Source organism: Molossus molossus, unplaced genomic scaffold (assembly GCF_014108415.1).
Source record: "Molossus molossus isolate mMolMol1 unplaced genomic scaffold, mMolMol1.p scaffold_m16_p_15, whole genome shotgun sequence".
In the NCBI taxonomy this organism is placed as follows: Eukaryota; Metazoa; Chordata; class Mammalia; order Chiroptera; family Molossidae; genus Molossus; species Molossus molossus.
Genome location: NW_023425350.1, coordinates 25,934,971 through 25,954,103, shown reverse-complemented (window position 1 = coordinate 25,954,103; position 19,133 = coordinate 25,934,971). Strand labels below are relative to the sequence as shown.

Below are 19,133 nucleotides of genomic sequence, written 5' to 3'. Positions count from 1 at the left end.
ACCTTTCTGGTTCCAGATGGTGGCAATGGTTACATGAACCTCTACATATGTTCTAACAACTAGAACTGTATTTTCAAAAGTCTTTTTTCTTCTAATTATAAACTAAAGAAGTCCTGGACTTAATGTACAACATGGTGACTATAGTTAACAATACTGTAGTGTATATTTGAAAGATACTAAGAGAGTAGATCTTAAAAATTTTCATCATAAGAAAAAACATTATAACTATGGTGTGATTGATGTTAACTAAACTTATGACGATAATAATTTTGTCATATATTCATATATCAAATCATTATGTTGTACACCTACCTAAAACTAACCCAGGGCTATATGTCAGCTGTATCTCAATTTAAAAAATTGAAACTCCCAAATTTAAATATTTTATTTCATACATAAATACAATTCAGTTCTTTGGTTGTACTGGCCACATTTCAGTTGACCTGGAGCTACCTGTGACATGGAGCTACTGTACTGGACAGTGCAGATGTAGAATGTTCACACCAGTGCAGGGAGCTTTACTGGACGGTGCTGTTTTACAGCCGGCTCCGTTTCCCCGGTAAAGAGCCAGGTAGTGCACACTTCAGGTTCTGTGGGCCATTTGATCTCCATCTCAGCTCTTCAGTTCTTCTGTTGTATTATAAAGCAGCCATAGACATAATACTTAAACAAATGAACATCGCTGTGTTCCGATAAGACTTCATTGATAAAAACAGGCATGTTTGCTGACCTCTGTTTCCAAGAATTTGTTAGGCCTGTCCCCTTTTTTCATGTCAGCTCAGGGTTTCTGGTAGAGTGACCTTATAATTTATCATTCAGATTACCAAATTAAATAAAATTTTAATTGTAATTTTGAGAGTGAATGTGGCCACTATTAATCTGCTCAGACAATAGGCATAAACCACAAATGTCTTGGGCAAACGAGGAATGTGTGCCACTCTGGCTATCAATCCTCCCATGAATTGGTTGTCTTTGTGGTTGGCTCATACCTAGTCTAAGTAACTATGGAAAAGCAAACAAAACTATTTCTTTGGCAGTGGCTGTGGGTTAGCCATTTTCCTCTGAAAGGGAATATTTATACAGGAGACACCCTGAAGTTTGGCCCACCCAATACACTCAAAATAGCCTGTTTTCTGTCCCTGTGCCTTTGCGGGTGCTTTTCTTTCTAGGTCCTCTTTCCCATTCCTCCTCCGTGTTTGTTCTAATCCAGTCCACCTTTCAGACCTCGGCTTGAATGGTATCTCCTTCATAAAACATCCCTGTAATACTTACCCTTTCAGATTTAGAAGTTGGTATTTATACTTCATAAAATTCAAATGGCTCAGTGCCTTAGACCAGGTCCCAACACTTGGCTGAACATTAGAAGCACCTCAGTAGCTTTCAATACAGATTCCTGGGTCCTGTCATAAATCTCTTGATTCAAAATTAGTGTCAGTGTTTTGTTTTGCTTTCAAAGTCTTTATATGATTCTTATATAATCAGCTAACTGGTTTGTTTGGAATCTGTAAATTTAGACTTAAATTATTTGATGTAAACATTGACTTTTAGCATTAGAACGAACCTTAGAAATAGTCTCTCTTACTTTTTTGTAAATTTTACTTTTTAAATTTGAAGGAGGCAGCTGGAAAGAAGAAGGGAAATTACTTGCTCAGATCCCATTGCTTGTGACTGGAAGAGTCGGGATTAAATTTTGCATTTTTTCACTGCCATTTTGTTTTATTTATTTTATTTTTATTTGATTTATTGGGGTGATATTGGTTAATAAAATAACACAGGTTTTGAGTCTTCACTCCTATTTTAGAACCTTTCTTTATATTCATGTTGGACAACCCTTCTAAAAAATAAGTTTTGAATACTCAGAAGTGCTTGGTAATAGTAGATAGTCAGATACTTTCTTATTGATAATGACTGTCTCTAACTCACTTTATGTAGTACCTAGCACCTTTATTTTTATTTTTTTGCATCTTAATCCTAGCTTCTTGATTAAGTTGTTCACTCCACTCTCACTTCAGGAATACTCTTCTGATAGTCGGAGATAACGCAGAAGCAGTCAACATGAAATCATCTCAAAAATTCTTCCCAAACTAGTTTTAAAACTAGTTTGGCTTTTAAAAGGCTGGCTGAATTCTGGGATAGCTTTGAACTGTAATAGTTATCAAAAGCCCCTCTAAATTGAGATCATTTCTAGATCTGCAGGATTTTCTTTACTTAGCCCACACCCATTTGAGAAAGATTACCCAGGATTTATGGGAGTATGTGTGTAGAGACGCCTGAGCCAGGATAGGGGTCGGGAGAAAGCTTGTGGAAAGTGATAATTTAAGCTGACATCTCTTAAAGATGTCTAGGAGTTAGGCCAGGGGAGGGAGTTGGGGCAAGTGTTTGGCTACCCAGTATGTGCCAAAGGACAAAAGTGTGGATAGCATTGGAGAGTGGCAAGTTGTTTAGTTTGGCTAAAGCGTAAAGTGCAAATTAGGAATGACTGGAAAGGTAGATGGGCTAAATAATAAATGGTTTTATAGTTAAAATGTTATATTTCACAACCTGATATCCACATGTAAAGGGTGAAATTGGAGCCCTATGTGACACCATAACAAAAAAAATCACTCAAAATGGATCATAGACTTTAATGGAAGAGCTAAAACTATAAAACCCTTGTGACCTTGGGTTAGGGGATGGTTTCTTTGCTATGATGCCAAAAGCACAAGCAACAAAATAATAGGTAAGTTAGATTCATTAAAATTAAAAACTTTTGTGTTTTAAAGAATGTCATTAAGAAAATGAAGACAAACCCACAGAACGAGATTAAATATTTGCAAATCATGTAGCTGATAAGAGACATCAGGATCTATGAAGAATTCTTTAAAATCAACAATAAAAAGACAACACAATTTAAAAATGGGCAAAGATTTGAATACCCATTTCTCCAAAGAAGATATTTAAATGGCCAATAAGATGTGAAAAGATGCTCAGCATCATTAGTCATTAGTGAATTACCATACGATTCAGCGACTTCACTCTTAGGTCCACACAAAAATGTATACACTAATATTTATAGAAGCATTATTTGTAGTAGCCCAAAAGTAGGAACAACCCAAGTATCCTTCAGCTGATAGAAGGATAAACAAAATGTGGTATTTCTTTTTTTTTTTTTTTTTTTTTTATCCTGACCTGAGGATATTTTTCCATTTTTTGTACAGATAGAGCGGGAGGGAGAGAGAGAAACATCGACGTGAAAGGACACATCAAGTGGCTGCCACCCACACGACCAACCAGGGCCGGGGACAAACTGCAACCGAGGTACGCACCCTTAGCGGGAACCGAACCCGGGTCTCTCCAGACCGCAGGCCGACGCTTTAACCGCTGAGCCAAACCGGCCAGGGCAAAATGTGGTATTTCTATACAGTGGAGAATTATTTGGCAACAAAAGAAATAAAGTACTGAAACATGGTACAACATGCATGACCCTGAAATGTCAAACTCAGTGAAGGACCACATTTTGTATGATCCTATTTATATGAAATATCCAATAAAGACAAATCCATAGAGACTGAAAGTAGGCCAGTAGTTGTCAGGGACTGGGATGGAGAGGAATAGGAAATGACTGCCAGTAGGTCTGGGGTTTCTTTTTGGGGTGATGAAAACGTGCCAAGTATTAGGCAGTAATGATGGTTACATAACTGAATATAGTAAGAACCACTAGATTGTACATATTAAAAGAGTGAACTTTATGGTACGTGAATTATATCCCAATAAAGCTTTTATGAAAGTGTTATATTTAGTGAAAAAATTTAAATTCTGTGACAGGGAATTTGAATTTTTGTCTTTAAAGCATAGATGTGTATGTCTGAATCAGAGTTTTAAAGTCAGGAACATCACTTGGGCCCTGGCTGGTCTGGCTCAGTGGTTAGAACGTTGACCCGCGGACCACAGAGTCCCGGGTTCAATTCTGGCCAAGGGCACATACCTCAGTTGTGGTTCGTCCCTGGCCCCAGTTGGGGTCGTGCAGGTGGCAACCAGTCAATTTGACTCTCTCGCATCGATGTTTCTCTCTCTCTCTCTTCCTCCCTCTATCTGACGATAAATAGAAATATGGCCTCGGGTGAGGATTAAAAAAATAAAAAATAAATAAAAAACATCACTTGGGGAACGTGTGAATAATGGTAGTCAAATCAGTGATGGTGGCAGAAGAGGTCTAGATCCTTAGAGTATTTATCTTCAGCTTTCTGCCCTGAACAAGTCTGAAAACTTTGTTACTGACACTGAATTAGAAATTTTTAATTCTGTACATGGTAATATTTTATATTTACCTTGTTCACATTTGTGTGTGTGTGTTTTCTAATAAATTGTTCTAGGTAGTTTAAAAAAGAGTATCAGTTACAGGATATTAGAGATATTTTAAAATTTACCTCCATGTGTCACCTTGACCATTATAAATTTAGAGACAGTTAACTATTTATTTTAGCCAGAAGTCCAAGTTGTTCTCCATGACTCGTATGCTTTAAAGACCTTTTATTAATAAACATATGGATTTTGATGCATAAAAGCTCAAATTTGTTGGTTTTTTTAATCCTAACCCGAGGGTATTTTTCTGTTGATCTTTAGGTAGAGTGGGAGGGAGAAAAGGAGAGAGAGAGAAACATTGATTGCCTCCTGCACAACCCCAACAAGGACCAGGGATCGAACCCACAACCAAGGTACATGCCCTTAACTGGGAATCTAACCCTTTGGTCCTCTGGCCAGTGCTCTAACCGCTGAGCAAAATTGGCCAGGGCTCAAATTTGTTTTCTGAGCATATAAATTTTTTTTCTTCCTTTCTTTTTGTGAATTATCTTATTTCTGTCAAATAAGTTATATATTGAAAAGTAGTTCAGAATGCAAAAATAGCAATAATCATTTTAGCTGTCTTGTTTTCTGACTACAGAGAACCATAATTTAAAAATTGTTATCCTTTCAAAATTACTGGGCTGATTTAAATTTTGAAAAATTTTACTCAAAAGTCAAGACTATAGTAAATATTGACTTGAGTAAACTACTTATCTGTACTACTGTCACAGCTTTTTTGTTGTTAAATATGTGCTGGTGTTAACTATTAGTCTATTTTTAGAAGACTAGTGTGTTCAGCAGCCATTTTGGATAGACACTTGGTGTAACTTGTGTTGTCAATAGAGAGTGTGCCCTCTTGTGGTCAATTGGGAACGAAATTTCATCATTAAAAATGATCATCTTAGCTTTCTATGGGTTCACATTTTCTCAGCTGTTTCATAATGAAATCACCCATACTCTGAATTTCTTTTCAATAAACAAAACAAAACCATGGCAGGATTTTTAAATGGAGACTTAAGAACTGGAGAGAGTAGTATCTTGTCTTAATTAATTTGGATAAGTGCTAAATATATGTGGGTTGAAGGACAGAGTATCAGTATCAAGGAAGAGCCTAACAGCCCTGGCTGGTTTTGCCCAGTGGTTAGAGCATCGGCCTATGGTCCAGAGAGACCCGGGTTCGGTTCCCGCTAAGGGCGCATACCTCAGTTGCAGTTTGTCCCCGGCACTGGTTGGTCGTACAGGTGGCAGCCACTCGATGTGTCCCTTTCACATCGATGTTTCTCTTTCTCTTCCTCTCTCTCCCTCCCACTCTGTCTGAACAAAAAATGGAAAAGAGTGTCCTTGGGAGAGGATAAAAAAAAAAAAAAGGAAGAGCCTAACAGAGAAAAGATATCAAAGTGTAGAATAGGCAAGTGGTTTTTATAGTGTTTGAGAAGATTTATGACTAACATTGATGTGATATACCTGAATATTTTACAGTTATACTCTGCCCCCTTTACAAAATACTCCAGAATGATATTCTGATTTTGTTTCATATATATGTAAATTCTCATTGTAGGGAAGGGAATAAATATTTACCTAACAGTATTTGAAATGTCGATCTTATTTAATGGAAATTAATTTCATTTGAAATAGCTGTTTAATCTGTTTTGTACTGCCTGTCATAAGTTGGCATCATAATAAGTGTTTATTAGTTATGGGGATTTAAGAACTGAATTTTCTCTGCAGTTTTGTTTTAATTTTTTTTCTTAATTTGTGTAGGGAGTTCTGTTAGTACCTTTGTTCTTTTTTTAGTTAAAGGTTAAATTTCATATTTCAGTAATGGCTGTGTCCCATCTTTACCTGCCTTCTAGATACTTGGCTGATACTTTCAATGCCTCAGTATTCTTAGTAGGATTCCACTGTTAATGCTGTTATCATCCCTTTTGAGTGATTTGCTGATCTTCTCCAATTCATTAATAACAGTGTTGCAACTATGAATAATTTTGGTCACATGAATGGACCTTTCTGTGATCAGGGACTTGCATATATTGTTTTTCATTGATTGATACGAAAATATATTAAGTTTCAGTTTATAGTGCAACTATTACATGTTATAATCGTTTAAAACAATTTAAAAGTTCTCAATTAAAGAACATTTAAAATTTTTTGTTTGTTAATCCTCACCCGAGGATAATGTTTCATTAACTTTTGATAGAGTGGAAGGGAGGATGGGGGAACATCAATGTGAAAGACATATCAATCGGTTGCCTCCTGCACAACCTGGACTGGGGCCCACAGTTAAACCTGTGACCCTTCGGTCCTCAGGTTGATGCTCTAACACAGCGGTTCTCAACTTGTGGGTCGTGACCCCTTTAGGGGTCGAACGACCCTTTCACAGGGGTCACCTAAGACCATCAGAAAGCACATATTTCTGATGGTCTTAGGAACCAAGACACCGCTCCTCTATCTATCTCCAGGCATGTCCACCCACATGCAGATACACCCACATACAAGTACCTGACGTGATGACATCATTGCACCAACCACATCACATACACCCCGTACAAATACAGGTGTATGTGACAGGGTTGGCACCCTAATGTACTTATGCGGACCAGTCACACATGTGTAGAGAACAGCTACTATATAGAAAGCAGCTACTGCGTTGGAGGTAAAACAACACTTCATGAATTATAATCACTGGGTAAATGTAAAATCAGATACTATAAAATTAGTACTGCCAAAAACAAAAAAATCTGTACCATGGGAACTTACTCTGGATGCTGATTGGTCTTTTTATATTCAGCTGTGGTTGATGTGAATACTGCCTCCTTGTGATAGTAATAGGTATGTAAAAAAAACAACAGAGAGAATGGTAAATCATAGGAAACTTTAATGATCTGTATTGACTAAACTATGCCATGTATCTTTTATATTATTAAAGCTATTGTTAATATTATTTTCATTAGCAACCCATTCCATGACAATGGGTCACGTGGAGAAGAACGTTAAGAAAAGAAAATATAGTGAGGATTTTTTTTTTATCCTCACCTGAGGACATTTTTCCATTTTTTGTTCAGATAGAGTGGGAGGGAGGGAGAAGAAGAGAGAGCGAAACATTGACGTGAAAGGGACACATAGAGTGGCTGCCTCCTACATGACCCAACAGGGCCGGGGACAAACTGCAACCATGGTATATGCCCTTAGCGGGAACTGAACCCAGGTCTCTCTGGACCGCAGGCCGATGCTCAAACCGCTGACCCAAACGGCCAGGCTATAGTGAGGGTTTTTTACAGTATGGTTTTACCTCATTAATTACAGCAGGAATTAAGAAACTGCAATGTGTTATTTGTTGTGAAGTTCTATCAGCCGAATCTATGAAGCTGAACAAACTAAAACGCCATTTTGATAGCAAGCATCCGAACTTTGCCAGCAAGGATACCAACTATTTTAGAAGCAAAGCTGATGGACTCAAGAAAGCCAGACTTGACTCTGTTGGCAAGTACCACAAACAAAACATAGCAGCCGTTGAAGCTTCATATTTGGTGGCACTCACAATTGCCAGAGCTATGAAACCTCATACCATTGCTGAGGATTTACTGTTGCCAGCGGCCAAAGACATTGTTTGAGTTATGGTCAGAGACGAATTTGTTATGAAATTGAGTACAATTTCCTTATCAAACAACACTGTCCGCAGAAGAATAGATAATATATCTGCTGATATTCTTGATCAGGTAATCCAGGAAATTAAATCTGCCTCACTTCCAGTATTTAGCATCCAGCTTGATGAATCTACAAACCTTACAAACTGTTCAGTTACTGGTTTGTGTGAGGTATATTAATTATGGTGATTTTAAAGATGAGTTTCTTTTTTGCAAACCTCTTGAAACGACAACTACTGCACCTGATTTATTTGACACAGTTGATTCATTTCTGAAAGAGCGTAAGATCTCGTGGGGAAAGGTTTGTGGTGGTTGTCCAGATGGTGCTCCAGCTATGGTAGGAGGTCAATCTGGATTTTCACGTTTGGTACTAAATGAATCACCAAAAGTCGTCAGAACTCACTGTATGATTCATCAGCAAATATTAGCAACAAAGACGCTGCCACAAGAATTACAAGAAGTAATGAAATGCATCATAAGTTCTGTCAATTTTGTAAAGGCGAGCACTTGAAACAGTCAACTGTTTTCGCAACTGTGCAAGTTGGATGTGCCTGACAATGCTCTGCTATTTCACACTGAAGTGAGATGGTTGTCGACAGGAAAAAGTTTTAAAACATGTTTTTGAGCTTCATGATGAACTCAAAATGTTTTTTAATCAGAAAGCAAGACCGCAGTTTGAAGCAGTTTTCAGCGATAAAAGTGAACTGCATAAAATAGCTTACTTGGTTGACATCTTTGCCATCTTGAATGAGTTAAATTTATCACTGCAAGGACCAAATACAACATGCCTCGATTTGTCTGAAAAGATCGATCATTCCAAATGAAACTTCAGCTTTGGAAAAAAAAAATTGGATGGAAATAAAATTTACATGTTGCCTACCTTATCCGCTTTCTTTGAGGAACATGACATTGAACCAGACAAAAGGATTACGATGATGATTTCTGTGAAAGAACACCTACACATGCTTGCAGACAAAATTTCATCCTACTTTCCAAATCTACCTGACACCCCATTTGCACTTGGCAGAAGCCCATTCACAGTCAAAGTTGAAGATTTTCCTGAGACAGCACAAGAGGAGTTCATTGAACTTATTAACAGCGATGCAGCGAGAACTGATTTCTCTACAATGCCAGTTACAAAATTCTGGATCAAGTGTTTGCAGTCATATCCGGTTCTGTCTGAGACTGTGTTATGCCTTCTTCTTCCATTTCTGACAACATATCTTTGTGAAACAGGGTTTTGCAGCTTGTTGGTTATCAAGTCTAAATACAGAAGTAGACTTGTGGAAGATGATTTTCGTTGTGCTCTTGCAAAGACTGCCCAGAGAATTTCTGCTCTGGTGAGAAAGAAGCAATCTCAACCTTCGCACTGACCTTGGCTTTTTACACATACTCTCGTAAAATGTAGCAATGTAGTTTACTGTTGTTATATTAAGACTGTTACCCATGCTACACCATACTTCAAAACAAAATTTCATTTATTTGTAATTAGAAATAAATATTTCACAATATATAATTACATATTGTTTTGTGATTAATCACTATGCTTTAATTCTGTTCAGTTTGTAACAATAAAAATACATCCTGCATATCAGATATTTACATTACAATTCATAATAGTAGCAAAATTACAGTTATGAAGTAGCAACGAAAATAATTTTATGGTTGGGGGTCACCACAACATGAGGAACTGTATAAAGGGTCGCGGCATTAGGGAGGTTGAGAACCACTGCTCTAACCGCTGACCAAACTGGCCAGTTCTTAAAGTTATTTTTAATGTGTGGCTTATAAAAAGATACTTGGTTTGTATTAAACTGCACTGATTTGATTGTACTATCAGGTATGTTTAAACAGATACATGGGGGCTGTTTTCATGGTTATATAATTATGTTAGTTTTTTTTTTTTAAAGCAGCATTTTTTTTTTTTTATCCTTACCCGAGGACATTTTTTCATTTTTTGTTCAGATAGAGCGGGAGGGGGAGAGGGAGAGGGAGAGGGAGAGAGAGAGAGAGAGAGAGAAAGAAACATCAACGTGAAAGGAACACATCGAGTGGCTGCCACCCGCATGACCAATCAGTGCTGGGGACAAACTGCAACCGAGGTCCGCGCCGTTAGCGGGAACCGAACCCGGGTCTCTCTGGACCGCAGTCCGACACTCTAACCTCTGAGCCAAACCAGCCAGGGCTAATTATGTTAGCTTTTCATATTCTAAGGTTTTTACATTAACAAGTTTAAGCACGGTTAATAAGTTCAAAAATTTAACCAGGCTGAATGAATGGCAATAGACTCTATTGAATAGAGTATGTTTTAAGGCTCAGACTCTGGAGTCTCAGCACTGTTGCTTCCTGGCCAGAACGCACCTCAGTTGTGGTTCTTCCAGAATTGAACCTGGACCTCTGGAACTCCTTGGTCTGCAAGCTGACACTCCAACCACTGAGGCAAACTGGCCAGGGACATAGTGTTTTAGAACTATAATTCACTTTTGCAGTTCTTTAAAAATATTTCCATATAATTGGAAATAAACAGCTAATGACATTTTATAATGTTTATAATGAAAACTTTTTTTCACAATTATCTTTTCTTCTTTTTTAGGCACGGAATGTTAACACTGGTGAATTGGCGGCAATTAAAGTAATAAAGTTGGAACCAGGTAAATTAATTGAAGTTTGATGTTTCTTATTGCTGTATGCCACTAGATAGATATCTTTAAGGCCTATTTTAATGTTGTTTGGTAAACATTGTCTTATTGTTCCCAGTATCTTCCGGGAAATAGAACTTGTGTCTACTCTCTCCTACACCTCTTTGAGACCCGAAGACATCTTGCTCTACTTGTCCCTGAAAAATAACTAATAATTGGGGGAAGTGGAGAACTCCTGAAGGGCCGTTTGTTCTATCTGAATGCAATTGAGCAACCTTGTCACACATTGATAGTGATACACTCCCAGGTTAACACTGTCCTGTGGCGGGGGCAGTGGTGCGGTGGAAAGAAGTGAACTGGGATTTGGGTGGTTGTGGTCCAGTTCTTTGTGTCCCACTCTCTTGCTCTGTGAACTTTGGCAAGTAATTTTATCTTAGTTACTTTCCAACTTGCACAGCTTATTGTAAAACCCCTAGGACTACTATGTATTTTTTGTTAGCTTCAACTATATTCTGTCTCTTAATTCTCCTCCCAGCCCAGCAAAACCCACATCTTTCTGAGCTAACTATACACTCTTTTTATCCTCTCTTAAAAACCCCTTTTCCCTTTTTCCTTCCTGCCATAAGTAAGTAATTGTGTTAGTGCTTGGCACAGAGTGAGAACTTGCCATAGTAAGTAGCTGTTATTACTATGAATATAGTTATCAAGATATGCCCAACCTTATTTCATCTATACTCACTACTCTCCTTCCTCCTACTAATAATTTTGTATCATTTCAGCCCTTAACATGTCAGCATGTATAGCTGAAGTATAAGAACTGAAAATATAACCACAAGCGGGAACCTTCATACAGTGCTTTTGGGGATGTAAAATGATGCATCCACTTTGGAAAAAGTGTGACAGTTTCCTAAAAAGGTTATTAAGGAGAAGACTCAAATTTAGCCTATGTTTTAAAAGATAGCTGGCAGTACTGTGACAGATATATTGAAATGTAAGTTAATACTGGAAACAAGTTAAGAGATTTATTGAGAAGAGTAAGGGCACTGGGTTCAGATTCACTGCTATAACAAAGAAACCCAAAGTAAAGTGACCTAAATAAGATAGACATTTATTTCTCTTTCATGTAACAGTTCTGACGTGAGACCGAGTTGGTAGTTCAGTTTTGTTTCGTGGGGTTTTTGGGGATGCAGGTTCCTCCCATTGTGTGCTGTCACCCAGTGGAGCACTCTTCCATCTGCTCACTGAGGGTCGGTCACTACATGTCCATTGTCAGCTTGCTGGAAGAGAGACAGAGGCATTTAAGGCAAGCAGTTTTTCTTTGAAGGAAGTACACAGCAGTTCTGCTCATTTTCTGTTGCTGAGAACTTACTTACGTGGCCACACAAACATGAGAGGCTAGGAAATGTGGTCTTTAGCTAGGTAGCTATGTCTAAGAAGAAAAGAACGGCTATTGAAGCTTTAAACAGTGTTCTGCCCAAGAGGCCATTTGAGGGTTGTTATGAGGATTTGAACAAAGGTAGGTATAGTGGGGCTGAGATATTTAGAAGAGAGAATGCATTTTCATTTCAGACATGTTGCTTATGCAGTGTTTAGAGATTGTTTGCGTAGATACCTGGTGGGGCAAAAGTAGGTTTACAGTAATTCAGTGGAAAACAATGCAATAATAAATAATACAAGAATAAACTTTCACATACTCATAACTGTAAAATTACTTCTGCCCCACCCTATATGTACAGTTGTCAGTTTGATCTATAGCTCTGGTGCTCAGGAGAGAAGTCTTCGCTGAAGCATTGATTTGAAAACTATTGGTGTTTGGTTATAGTTGTAGTTTGAGAATTTCAAAAAGAAAGGAGTCACTAGTATCAAATGCTGCTGAAATGTTGAGGAGGATGAGAATGAGTAAGAGACCTTTGATTTGGGTCTTAAAACGACATGGACCTTAGCAAGAGTAATTTCAGTAGTCGTTGAATGAAACATATTGGAGTAATTTCAGTAGTCTTTGAATGGAAATAAGGAAAAGAAGACATAGCTAAGACTTGTTTTTTAAAGGAATTTAACTGCAAAGCAATAGGAAGTAAACGGATTTGATGGTTGTGGTCCAGTTCCTTGTGTCCCACTCTCTTGCTCTGTGAACTTGAGCAAGTAACTTCATTTAATATCAGAGAAGCAAGGTTTTAAGAAAAAGTTTTTACATTGAAGTAAGTTTGAGCATGTTTGTACACTGAAAGGCAACAGTGAGTGATGGTGGAAAGAATATAAATGATGGAGCAAGGTTCTGAGCGGGCATGGATGGAGATAGGATCATGAGGTACCTCTTCCGAAAAGGAGGAGAGGACCATCTTTGGGATCCACATCTTTGTAAAAAAAGATCTTTACAACAGGGTCTCTGTTTTTTTCAAATGGAGGAATCTATGTCCTTAGCTGAAAATGAAGCGGAAGTTGGTAAGATATCTGAACAGTAATGGAAATGACTTTTTATTGTTGTAAGCACCACTGTTGGGAATAGAAGAAGGGACTGACTAGTTACCAGTGATGAGACTGTTGTACAGTGTCACGTGTCCAATTGAATTTAGAAATCAACCATTTTTTATTATTTCCATTAACATAGCTATTCAAGAACTATCATTAGAACACCTGAAAGCAATATAGCATTCATTTTCACCTGTTAAAAGATCTTTTCACTAAAAATTAAAGTTATGGGTAATTAGTGTTAAAGGAATTACATAAGGTACAACTCCAAGGTAGGTAAACGTGTCTCTATTTTAAAAACTGCTCATTAGTGAATTTCCTATCCTGTTATGTTAATTATATGTCCATGTTACTTTTTCCCCAAAGTCTCAGAGGATGATAAGTGTATATTCATAATTTATCTTCAGTCTACTCATAAAGTGGGTTAAAAAAAAAAAAAAAGTACTAAGATAACTGTTTAATGAGAGGTGGAAGTACCTTTAAAGAAAAAGATAGGCAGTACCCAGATCTGTCACTCCATAATCTACAAGTGTGGTGATGGCTTGGATGGGGCAGCGGCTGGGTGGAGGGGGGCAAAGGAGGGGAAAATGGGGAACATCTGTAATATTGTCAACAATAAATTAAAATACATAAAAACAAAGCCCCAAAATATATAAAGCAAAAACTGACAGTTGAAGGGAGAAATAGACAGTTAAACAGAAATGGGATCTCAATGGTAAAATATAATGTGCAAAAATATATATTATAGAAACAAGCACTGGGGAATTGCCACAAATATTTACCGACTATGTTGTTAAGACCTTTAGTTAGGTGACCCGTCCCGCAGGTCGAGCAACGAGGACTTTGGGGGGGGAGGGGGGAGGGGGAGGAGGGACAAGAGACACGAGAAATGGAGACAAGACAGGGTTCTGATCAAGTCTCGTTTATTCAGGGGGAGTTCACATAATATATAGGGGAAAAACAGGTGAAACAGTTAATGAGTATCCCACCTGAAGCAAATTCCAGTAAATACCCCAGGTGGAACAAATGATAAGAATGGAGTAAACAATTATCTAGAGGAATGCAGACATTGTATGCAGAGAGACCCCGCCCTGGGGCGGAGACAGCAGAGCAGACTGCAACTAAATGGATGCCATGCAAAAGTCTCCCACAGGTTCCCCCCCCCTTTTTTTTTTAAATTTTAAGGCCGAAATAATACCTTGAGGGGACTGTGCCTGTCTTAGGTCAGGAAACTTGCACACAGTGCCAACCTGTCCAAACCCGTCATTGGAATAGCAAGGCAGCATAAGGCCTTGTTCCTGTCTTAGGTGGTAGTTGGCGATGCGTGTGAGTTCCAGTTGCCCATCTCTGGCTATCCAGTCCAGCACACCAAGGTGACGAGGTTTTTGAGACTCACTATTTGCCATCTCGGGCATAGTCATAGCTTATTGACTCACAGCTAGAGTGAGCTTCTCTGTCGGCCATTTCAAGTTTATGATAGTGGACCTGTATATGGGTTGCATCTTAATGGCATCTATCTGCTGCTTGATGAAAGCCATCACCTCCTTGAAGAGGAAAGGTCCTAATGACACAATCAGTAAAAGGCCAAGTAAGGGGCCCAACAGAGGGAGAAGATAAGGCAGCACCCCATTTAGTCTGCTCCAAAAGGGGTTATCGAAAAGCTTTTAAGCAGCAGCGTTCCTGCAAGGCAGTCACATGGGGGGGCAAATAAGGCCCTCAGGAGCTCGTCAGGGTTTGGAGGAGGCCCCAAACCTCCTTCCACAAGCAGGCAAAGATGCAGTAGTATCCCTAGCAGTAAGATTTCAGCCTTCCGGTCCATTCCTGAAATAAAGAAAAAAACAGGAAAAGGCTCTCAGGGCGAATTTTTGTCCCTGGAGTTATCTATATGGTTATCTGTTATTCCTTTAACTTGATCAATCTGTTTAACCAGACGCTCTAAAACATTTACTCTTGTTTTGTTGAGATAAGAATTGTCTAACTGTATACCCTTGCAAGGCGGCAGCCATGGCAAGCCCTGTTGATAGGCAGCCCCAATATCAGCATAGGCGAATATAGCCAGTTAAATCAGTCTTTTTCTTATAAGGTCTAATAGCGGCTTGACAGGCGGCATTAGCGTTTTCAAAAGCCAGTTGTTTAACAAAATCCGAGCCGGCATCTGCATTACCGAAAATTCTGCCTGCTGCAGTAATTAAGTGGTGAACAAAATCTGCAAAAGGCTCATCAGGTCCTTGTTTAATGTTAGTAAGGGAGGAGCTCATGTCGCCCTTGGTGGGCAGTTTCCTCCATGCTCTAGTGCCTGCAGCCTGAACTTGTGCAAAAAGACCTGCATCAAATTGCATTTGGGCATCACTATTAGCATAATTTCCTTTTCCTATTAGCATATCAAAATTCCATCCATTACCAGCCTGCGCGTTGCGTTTAGCAATGTCCCCGCAGTTCTCTACATATTCTGATTTCCACAGGAGATAGTCTCCTCCAGCAAGTGTCGCTTGGGCTAACATCTGCCAATCCCCAGGCGTAAGCCAATTCTCGGCTACTGATTCTAAAATTGCCGTAGTATATGGGGCTGTGGCTCCGTATTGTGCTACAGCGGTCTTTAACTCCTTTATTAATTTAAAATCAAACCCGCTATGGTGGCGCCAAGCCTGTCCTTGTGCGCCCACTGTTTCTGTTACTGGGAAAGCCTCTATATCATCCGGCTCCGGTGCAGGCTGCGTGCGGGGAGGGATCTTTGGGGTGGCTCCCCTCATGGGTGGTTTTTGATTCCCAAGGGTTTCTGGTTTTACTTCACTCTCCCTTTTAGATTTTCCTATTTTTAGTCCTTCTAATTGGGTTATGAGATCTTGGTGCTCTCTTTCCAGTTTTATTTGTTCTTAGAGGTGTTCAGTTTTATCTCTAAGTTCTTTTCTAGGGTCAAGAACTGGACATGCCAGCGGGGGGGCACTGGAGTTATTAATATAAGGCGGGGGGCATTGAGAACCAGGCGGCCAATCAGTTATGATATCTGGCAGCTTCATCCGCCAATTCATCCCAATCAACCTCTCCTCTGTCAGGAACAATCTCCAAATATACTGATAGGTCGGGATAAATCTTTGTCTTGGATTTGATTATTTCCTCTGGGGCAACACTAGTTTTTGTTTTTTTGATTTCCCCACCCTCTCTCTCTCTGTTAGTTTTTCTCGTCTCCCCGTATGAGAGCTTTTATTCCAAGTGGGCTCGGTTTTTTCTTCCTCATTATCACTATCGAATGACATGAAGTCCTCACATTCTTTACTTTCATTTTCATTCCCCCTTTTTTCTTTATTTCCCCTTTTTTTCTTTCTGTAATATACCCTCGCCATTTTCTACTACATTGACAATGAGAGGATCAGAATGTCTCTGAGATAGGATTTCATCTATTAAATTCCAACAAGAAAAAGCAGTTACCGGGACCTTCTCGGGTCCATAAGTTTTATAGTAATCTTTAAGAGCATCACCGATTATTTTCCATCGGTTTTGATCTATAGTTCCCTCTGTAGGAAACCAAGGGCAAACTTCCTTAATATAATCAAAATACTGACACAAATGCTTAATTTTTACCTTTACTCCTCGTGCCTTGATAGCCTTTCCTAGTCCTTCAACGAACATCTTATCTTGGCTCAATGCTTGACCCATAATCGCCGTTCACTTACCCGAGGGGTGCAGACGCAGCAGGTTCCCACGTCGTTCCCTCTTTTCCTTTCCTTCCTGCCGGCCACTCGAACGGCGTCCTTCACTGGATCCCCTGTTCTCGAGCCCCACGTTGGGCGCCACTTGACCCATCCCGCAGGTCGAGCAACGAGGACTCTACAGGGGGAGTGAGGATGAGGAGGGACAAGAGACACAAGAAATGGAGACAAGACAGGGCTCTGATCAAGTCTTGTTTATTCAGGGGGAGTTCACATAATATATAGGGGAAAAACAGGTGAAACAGTTAATGAGTATCCCACCTGAAGCAAATTCCAGTAAATACCCCAGGTGGAACAAATGATAAGCAAAGAATGGAGTAAACAATTATCTAGAGGAATGCAGACACTGTATGCAGAGAGACCCCGCCCTGGGGCGGAGACAGCAGAGCAGACTGCAACAAAATGGATGCCATGCAAAAGTCTCCCACAGCTAGGCACTAGCATTATCAGCATCAAGAAATGGTCCTTGCCCTGGCCCGGTGGTTCGGTTAGTTGGAGCGTCACCCCGAACACCGAAAGGTTGTGGGTTCTATCCCCAGTCAGAGCACCTCTGGGAGGCAACCGATTCTTGTTTCTTGTTCACATTGATGTTTTTCTCTCTCAATCTCTCCCTTGCCCCTTCTCTCTCTAAAACATCAATAAAAACATATTCTCAGGCAAGGATTAAAAAAGAAATGGTCCTTGTCGTAAAGGAACTCACTGTCTGATAACAACGATTCTTTGGGAAAAGTACCAAGGGTGTGTATAGTAGAAAAAAATTATAATTACTGTTGGTAAGAATGTAGTGGTGCTGAAGTCTTCACTAGACTGTGCTTTGTGTGAGGTCAAACCTCATATCTGCCTTCTCTACCATAAGGTTCCCAGTGCCTGACACATTGCCTGGCACCTCATAGACACTTAGTAAATATTTATTGGATAAATCAAATTAATGAAGAACATGTAAGACTAAGAAGATCTTTTAGAGATGGGTTGGTTTAAACCATGACATGTTTTTCCTAATAAATAGCTAGAATTTATTCAAACTTACTTTGTGCCAGGCCGTGTTCTAAGTGCTTTACGTTTGTTGACTCATCTAATCCTTATATTATTACTCTGTTTTTAAAATAAGGAAACAAAAACACTGAAAGCAGTGTCACCCAAACCCACCGGTTAGGGCAAGCTGAGATTTGAGCCCTGGCAGTGTGGCCTACTCTTCCACCGCTCTCAGACGTTGGCAGTGGTGTTAGCTGGATATTTATTCAGTTTAAAAATATACGTGTTTTCTAGAACTAATATATGAAAAATCTTAAGTGGTAGAGCCACCACTTAACAAGCTAAGTGAGTTTTATTCACATTTAAAGAGTAGTATATGAACTTCATTGGGGTAAGATGTGTTTCCTCAAAACCAGTATATTTGTTCAAATTGGACATCTTTTATGGTGAAGTTTATGCATAATAAAAAAACAAAAGATAAACCAGCAAATAAACTTCTTTATGAAGAGTATAATGTAATCAGTTTGATTAGCAAGCTGTTCTTTACACCCTGGCTACAATGGAGACAGTAATCTCAAGTAACTAATGGAGAGAGCAAAAAGCTGGCTGGTCGTTTGTCAGGCTGGAATAACAGACACAGATAAAGCCTCACTCAATATTTCTCCCAAGAATGGCGCAGCTATAAAGTGTCCTGACAGATCCAGTCTTTGAGTGACTATGGCTTGCTTACTCACTGAGAAACTTTGTTCTCGAAAATCATAGACTACCAGAAACTTGGCTATGTGTAAATTATATCAGCAAGAATAAAACATCCTCCTCTTCCTTGGGGAATCTAAGTCATTTTGACATAAAGAGGCAGTCTTGATTTACAGCCGAGATGCACAGCTTCAGATATGGGGTTTCTGGACACAGCATCTACATCTATCTTAACTTGGCAGTTCCTGAGGAAAGAGGACCTTGGGTTCACTTTGCAGTTGAGTCCTGACGTAGACCCTTTACACTCAGCTCTGCTTTGCATGTAAACGTCACCTGTTCTAAGCCCTACTCTTCGCAGAATCTTACAACTCTTATCCTTTCCTTTGTTTTGTGATGTGGCCCAAGGTCTCTAGTGTGTGATCTTCCTCATTGCAATGAGTCGGTGAACCTGATTTTATCAGGCTACAGGTTGGTTCCTGTGGTCATTAAGCTGTTTGGACTAGCACCCTGCCAACTCTTGACACTTATTTTGAGAGAAAATGAAAAGTGGATCGCCCTGGCCGATTTGGTTCAGCGGTTAGAGCGTCAGCCTGCGGTCCAGAGAGACCCGGGTTCGGTTCCCGCTAAGGGCACGTACCTCGGTTGCAGTTTGTCCCCGGCCCTGGTTGGTTGTGCGGGTGGTG

At 39.5% G+C, this 19,133-nt stretch overlaps 1 protein-coding gene across 3 annotated transcripts in view; it reads left to right on the top strand.

Annotated features, from left to right (window-relative positions):
* The window catches only part of MAP4K3 (mitogen-activated protein kinase kinase kinase kinase 3), a 151,958-nt gene that overhangs the window by 52,005 nt on the left and 80,820 nt on the right, over positions 1–19,133 (top strand). For all 3 annotated transcript variants that reach the window (XM_036262865.1, XM_036262866.1, XM_036262867.1), the window contains exon 2: positions 10,561–10,618. In XM_036262865.1, the coding sequence (XP_036118758.1) occupies positions 10,561–10,618 (58 nt within the window). The remainder of the gene's footprint in view (positions 1–10,560; positions 10,619–19,133) is intronic.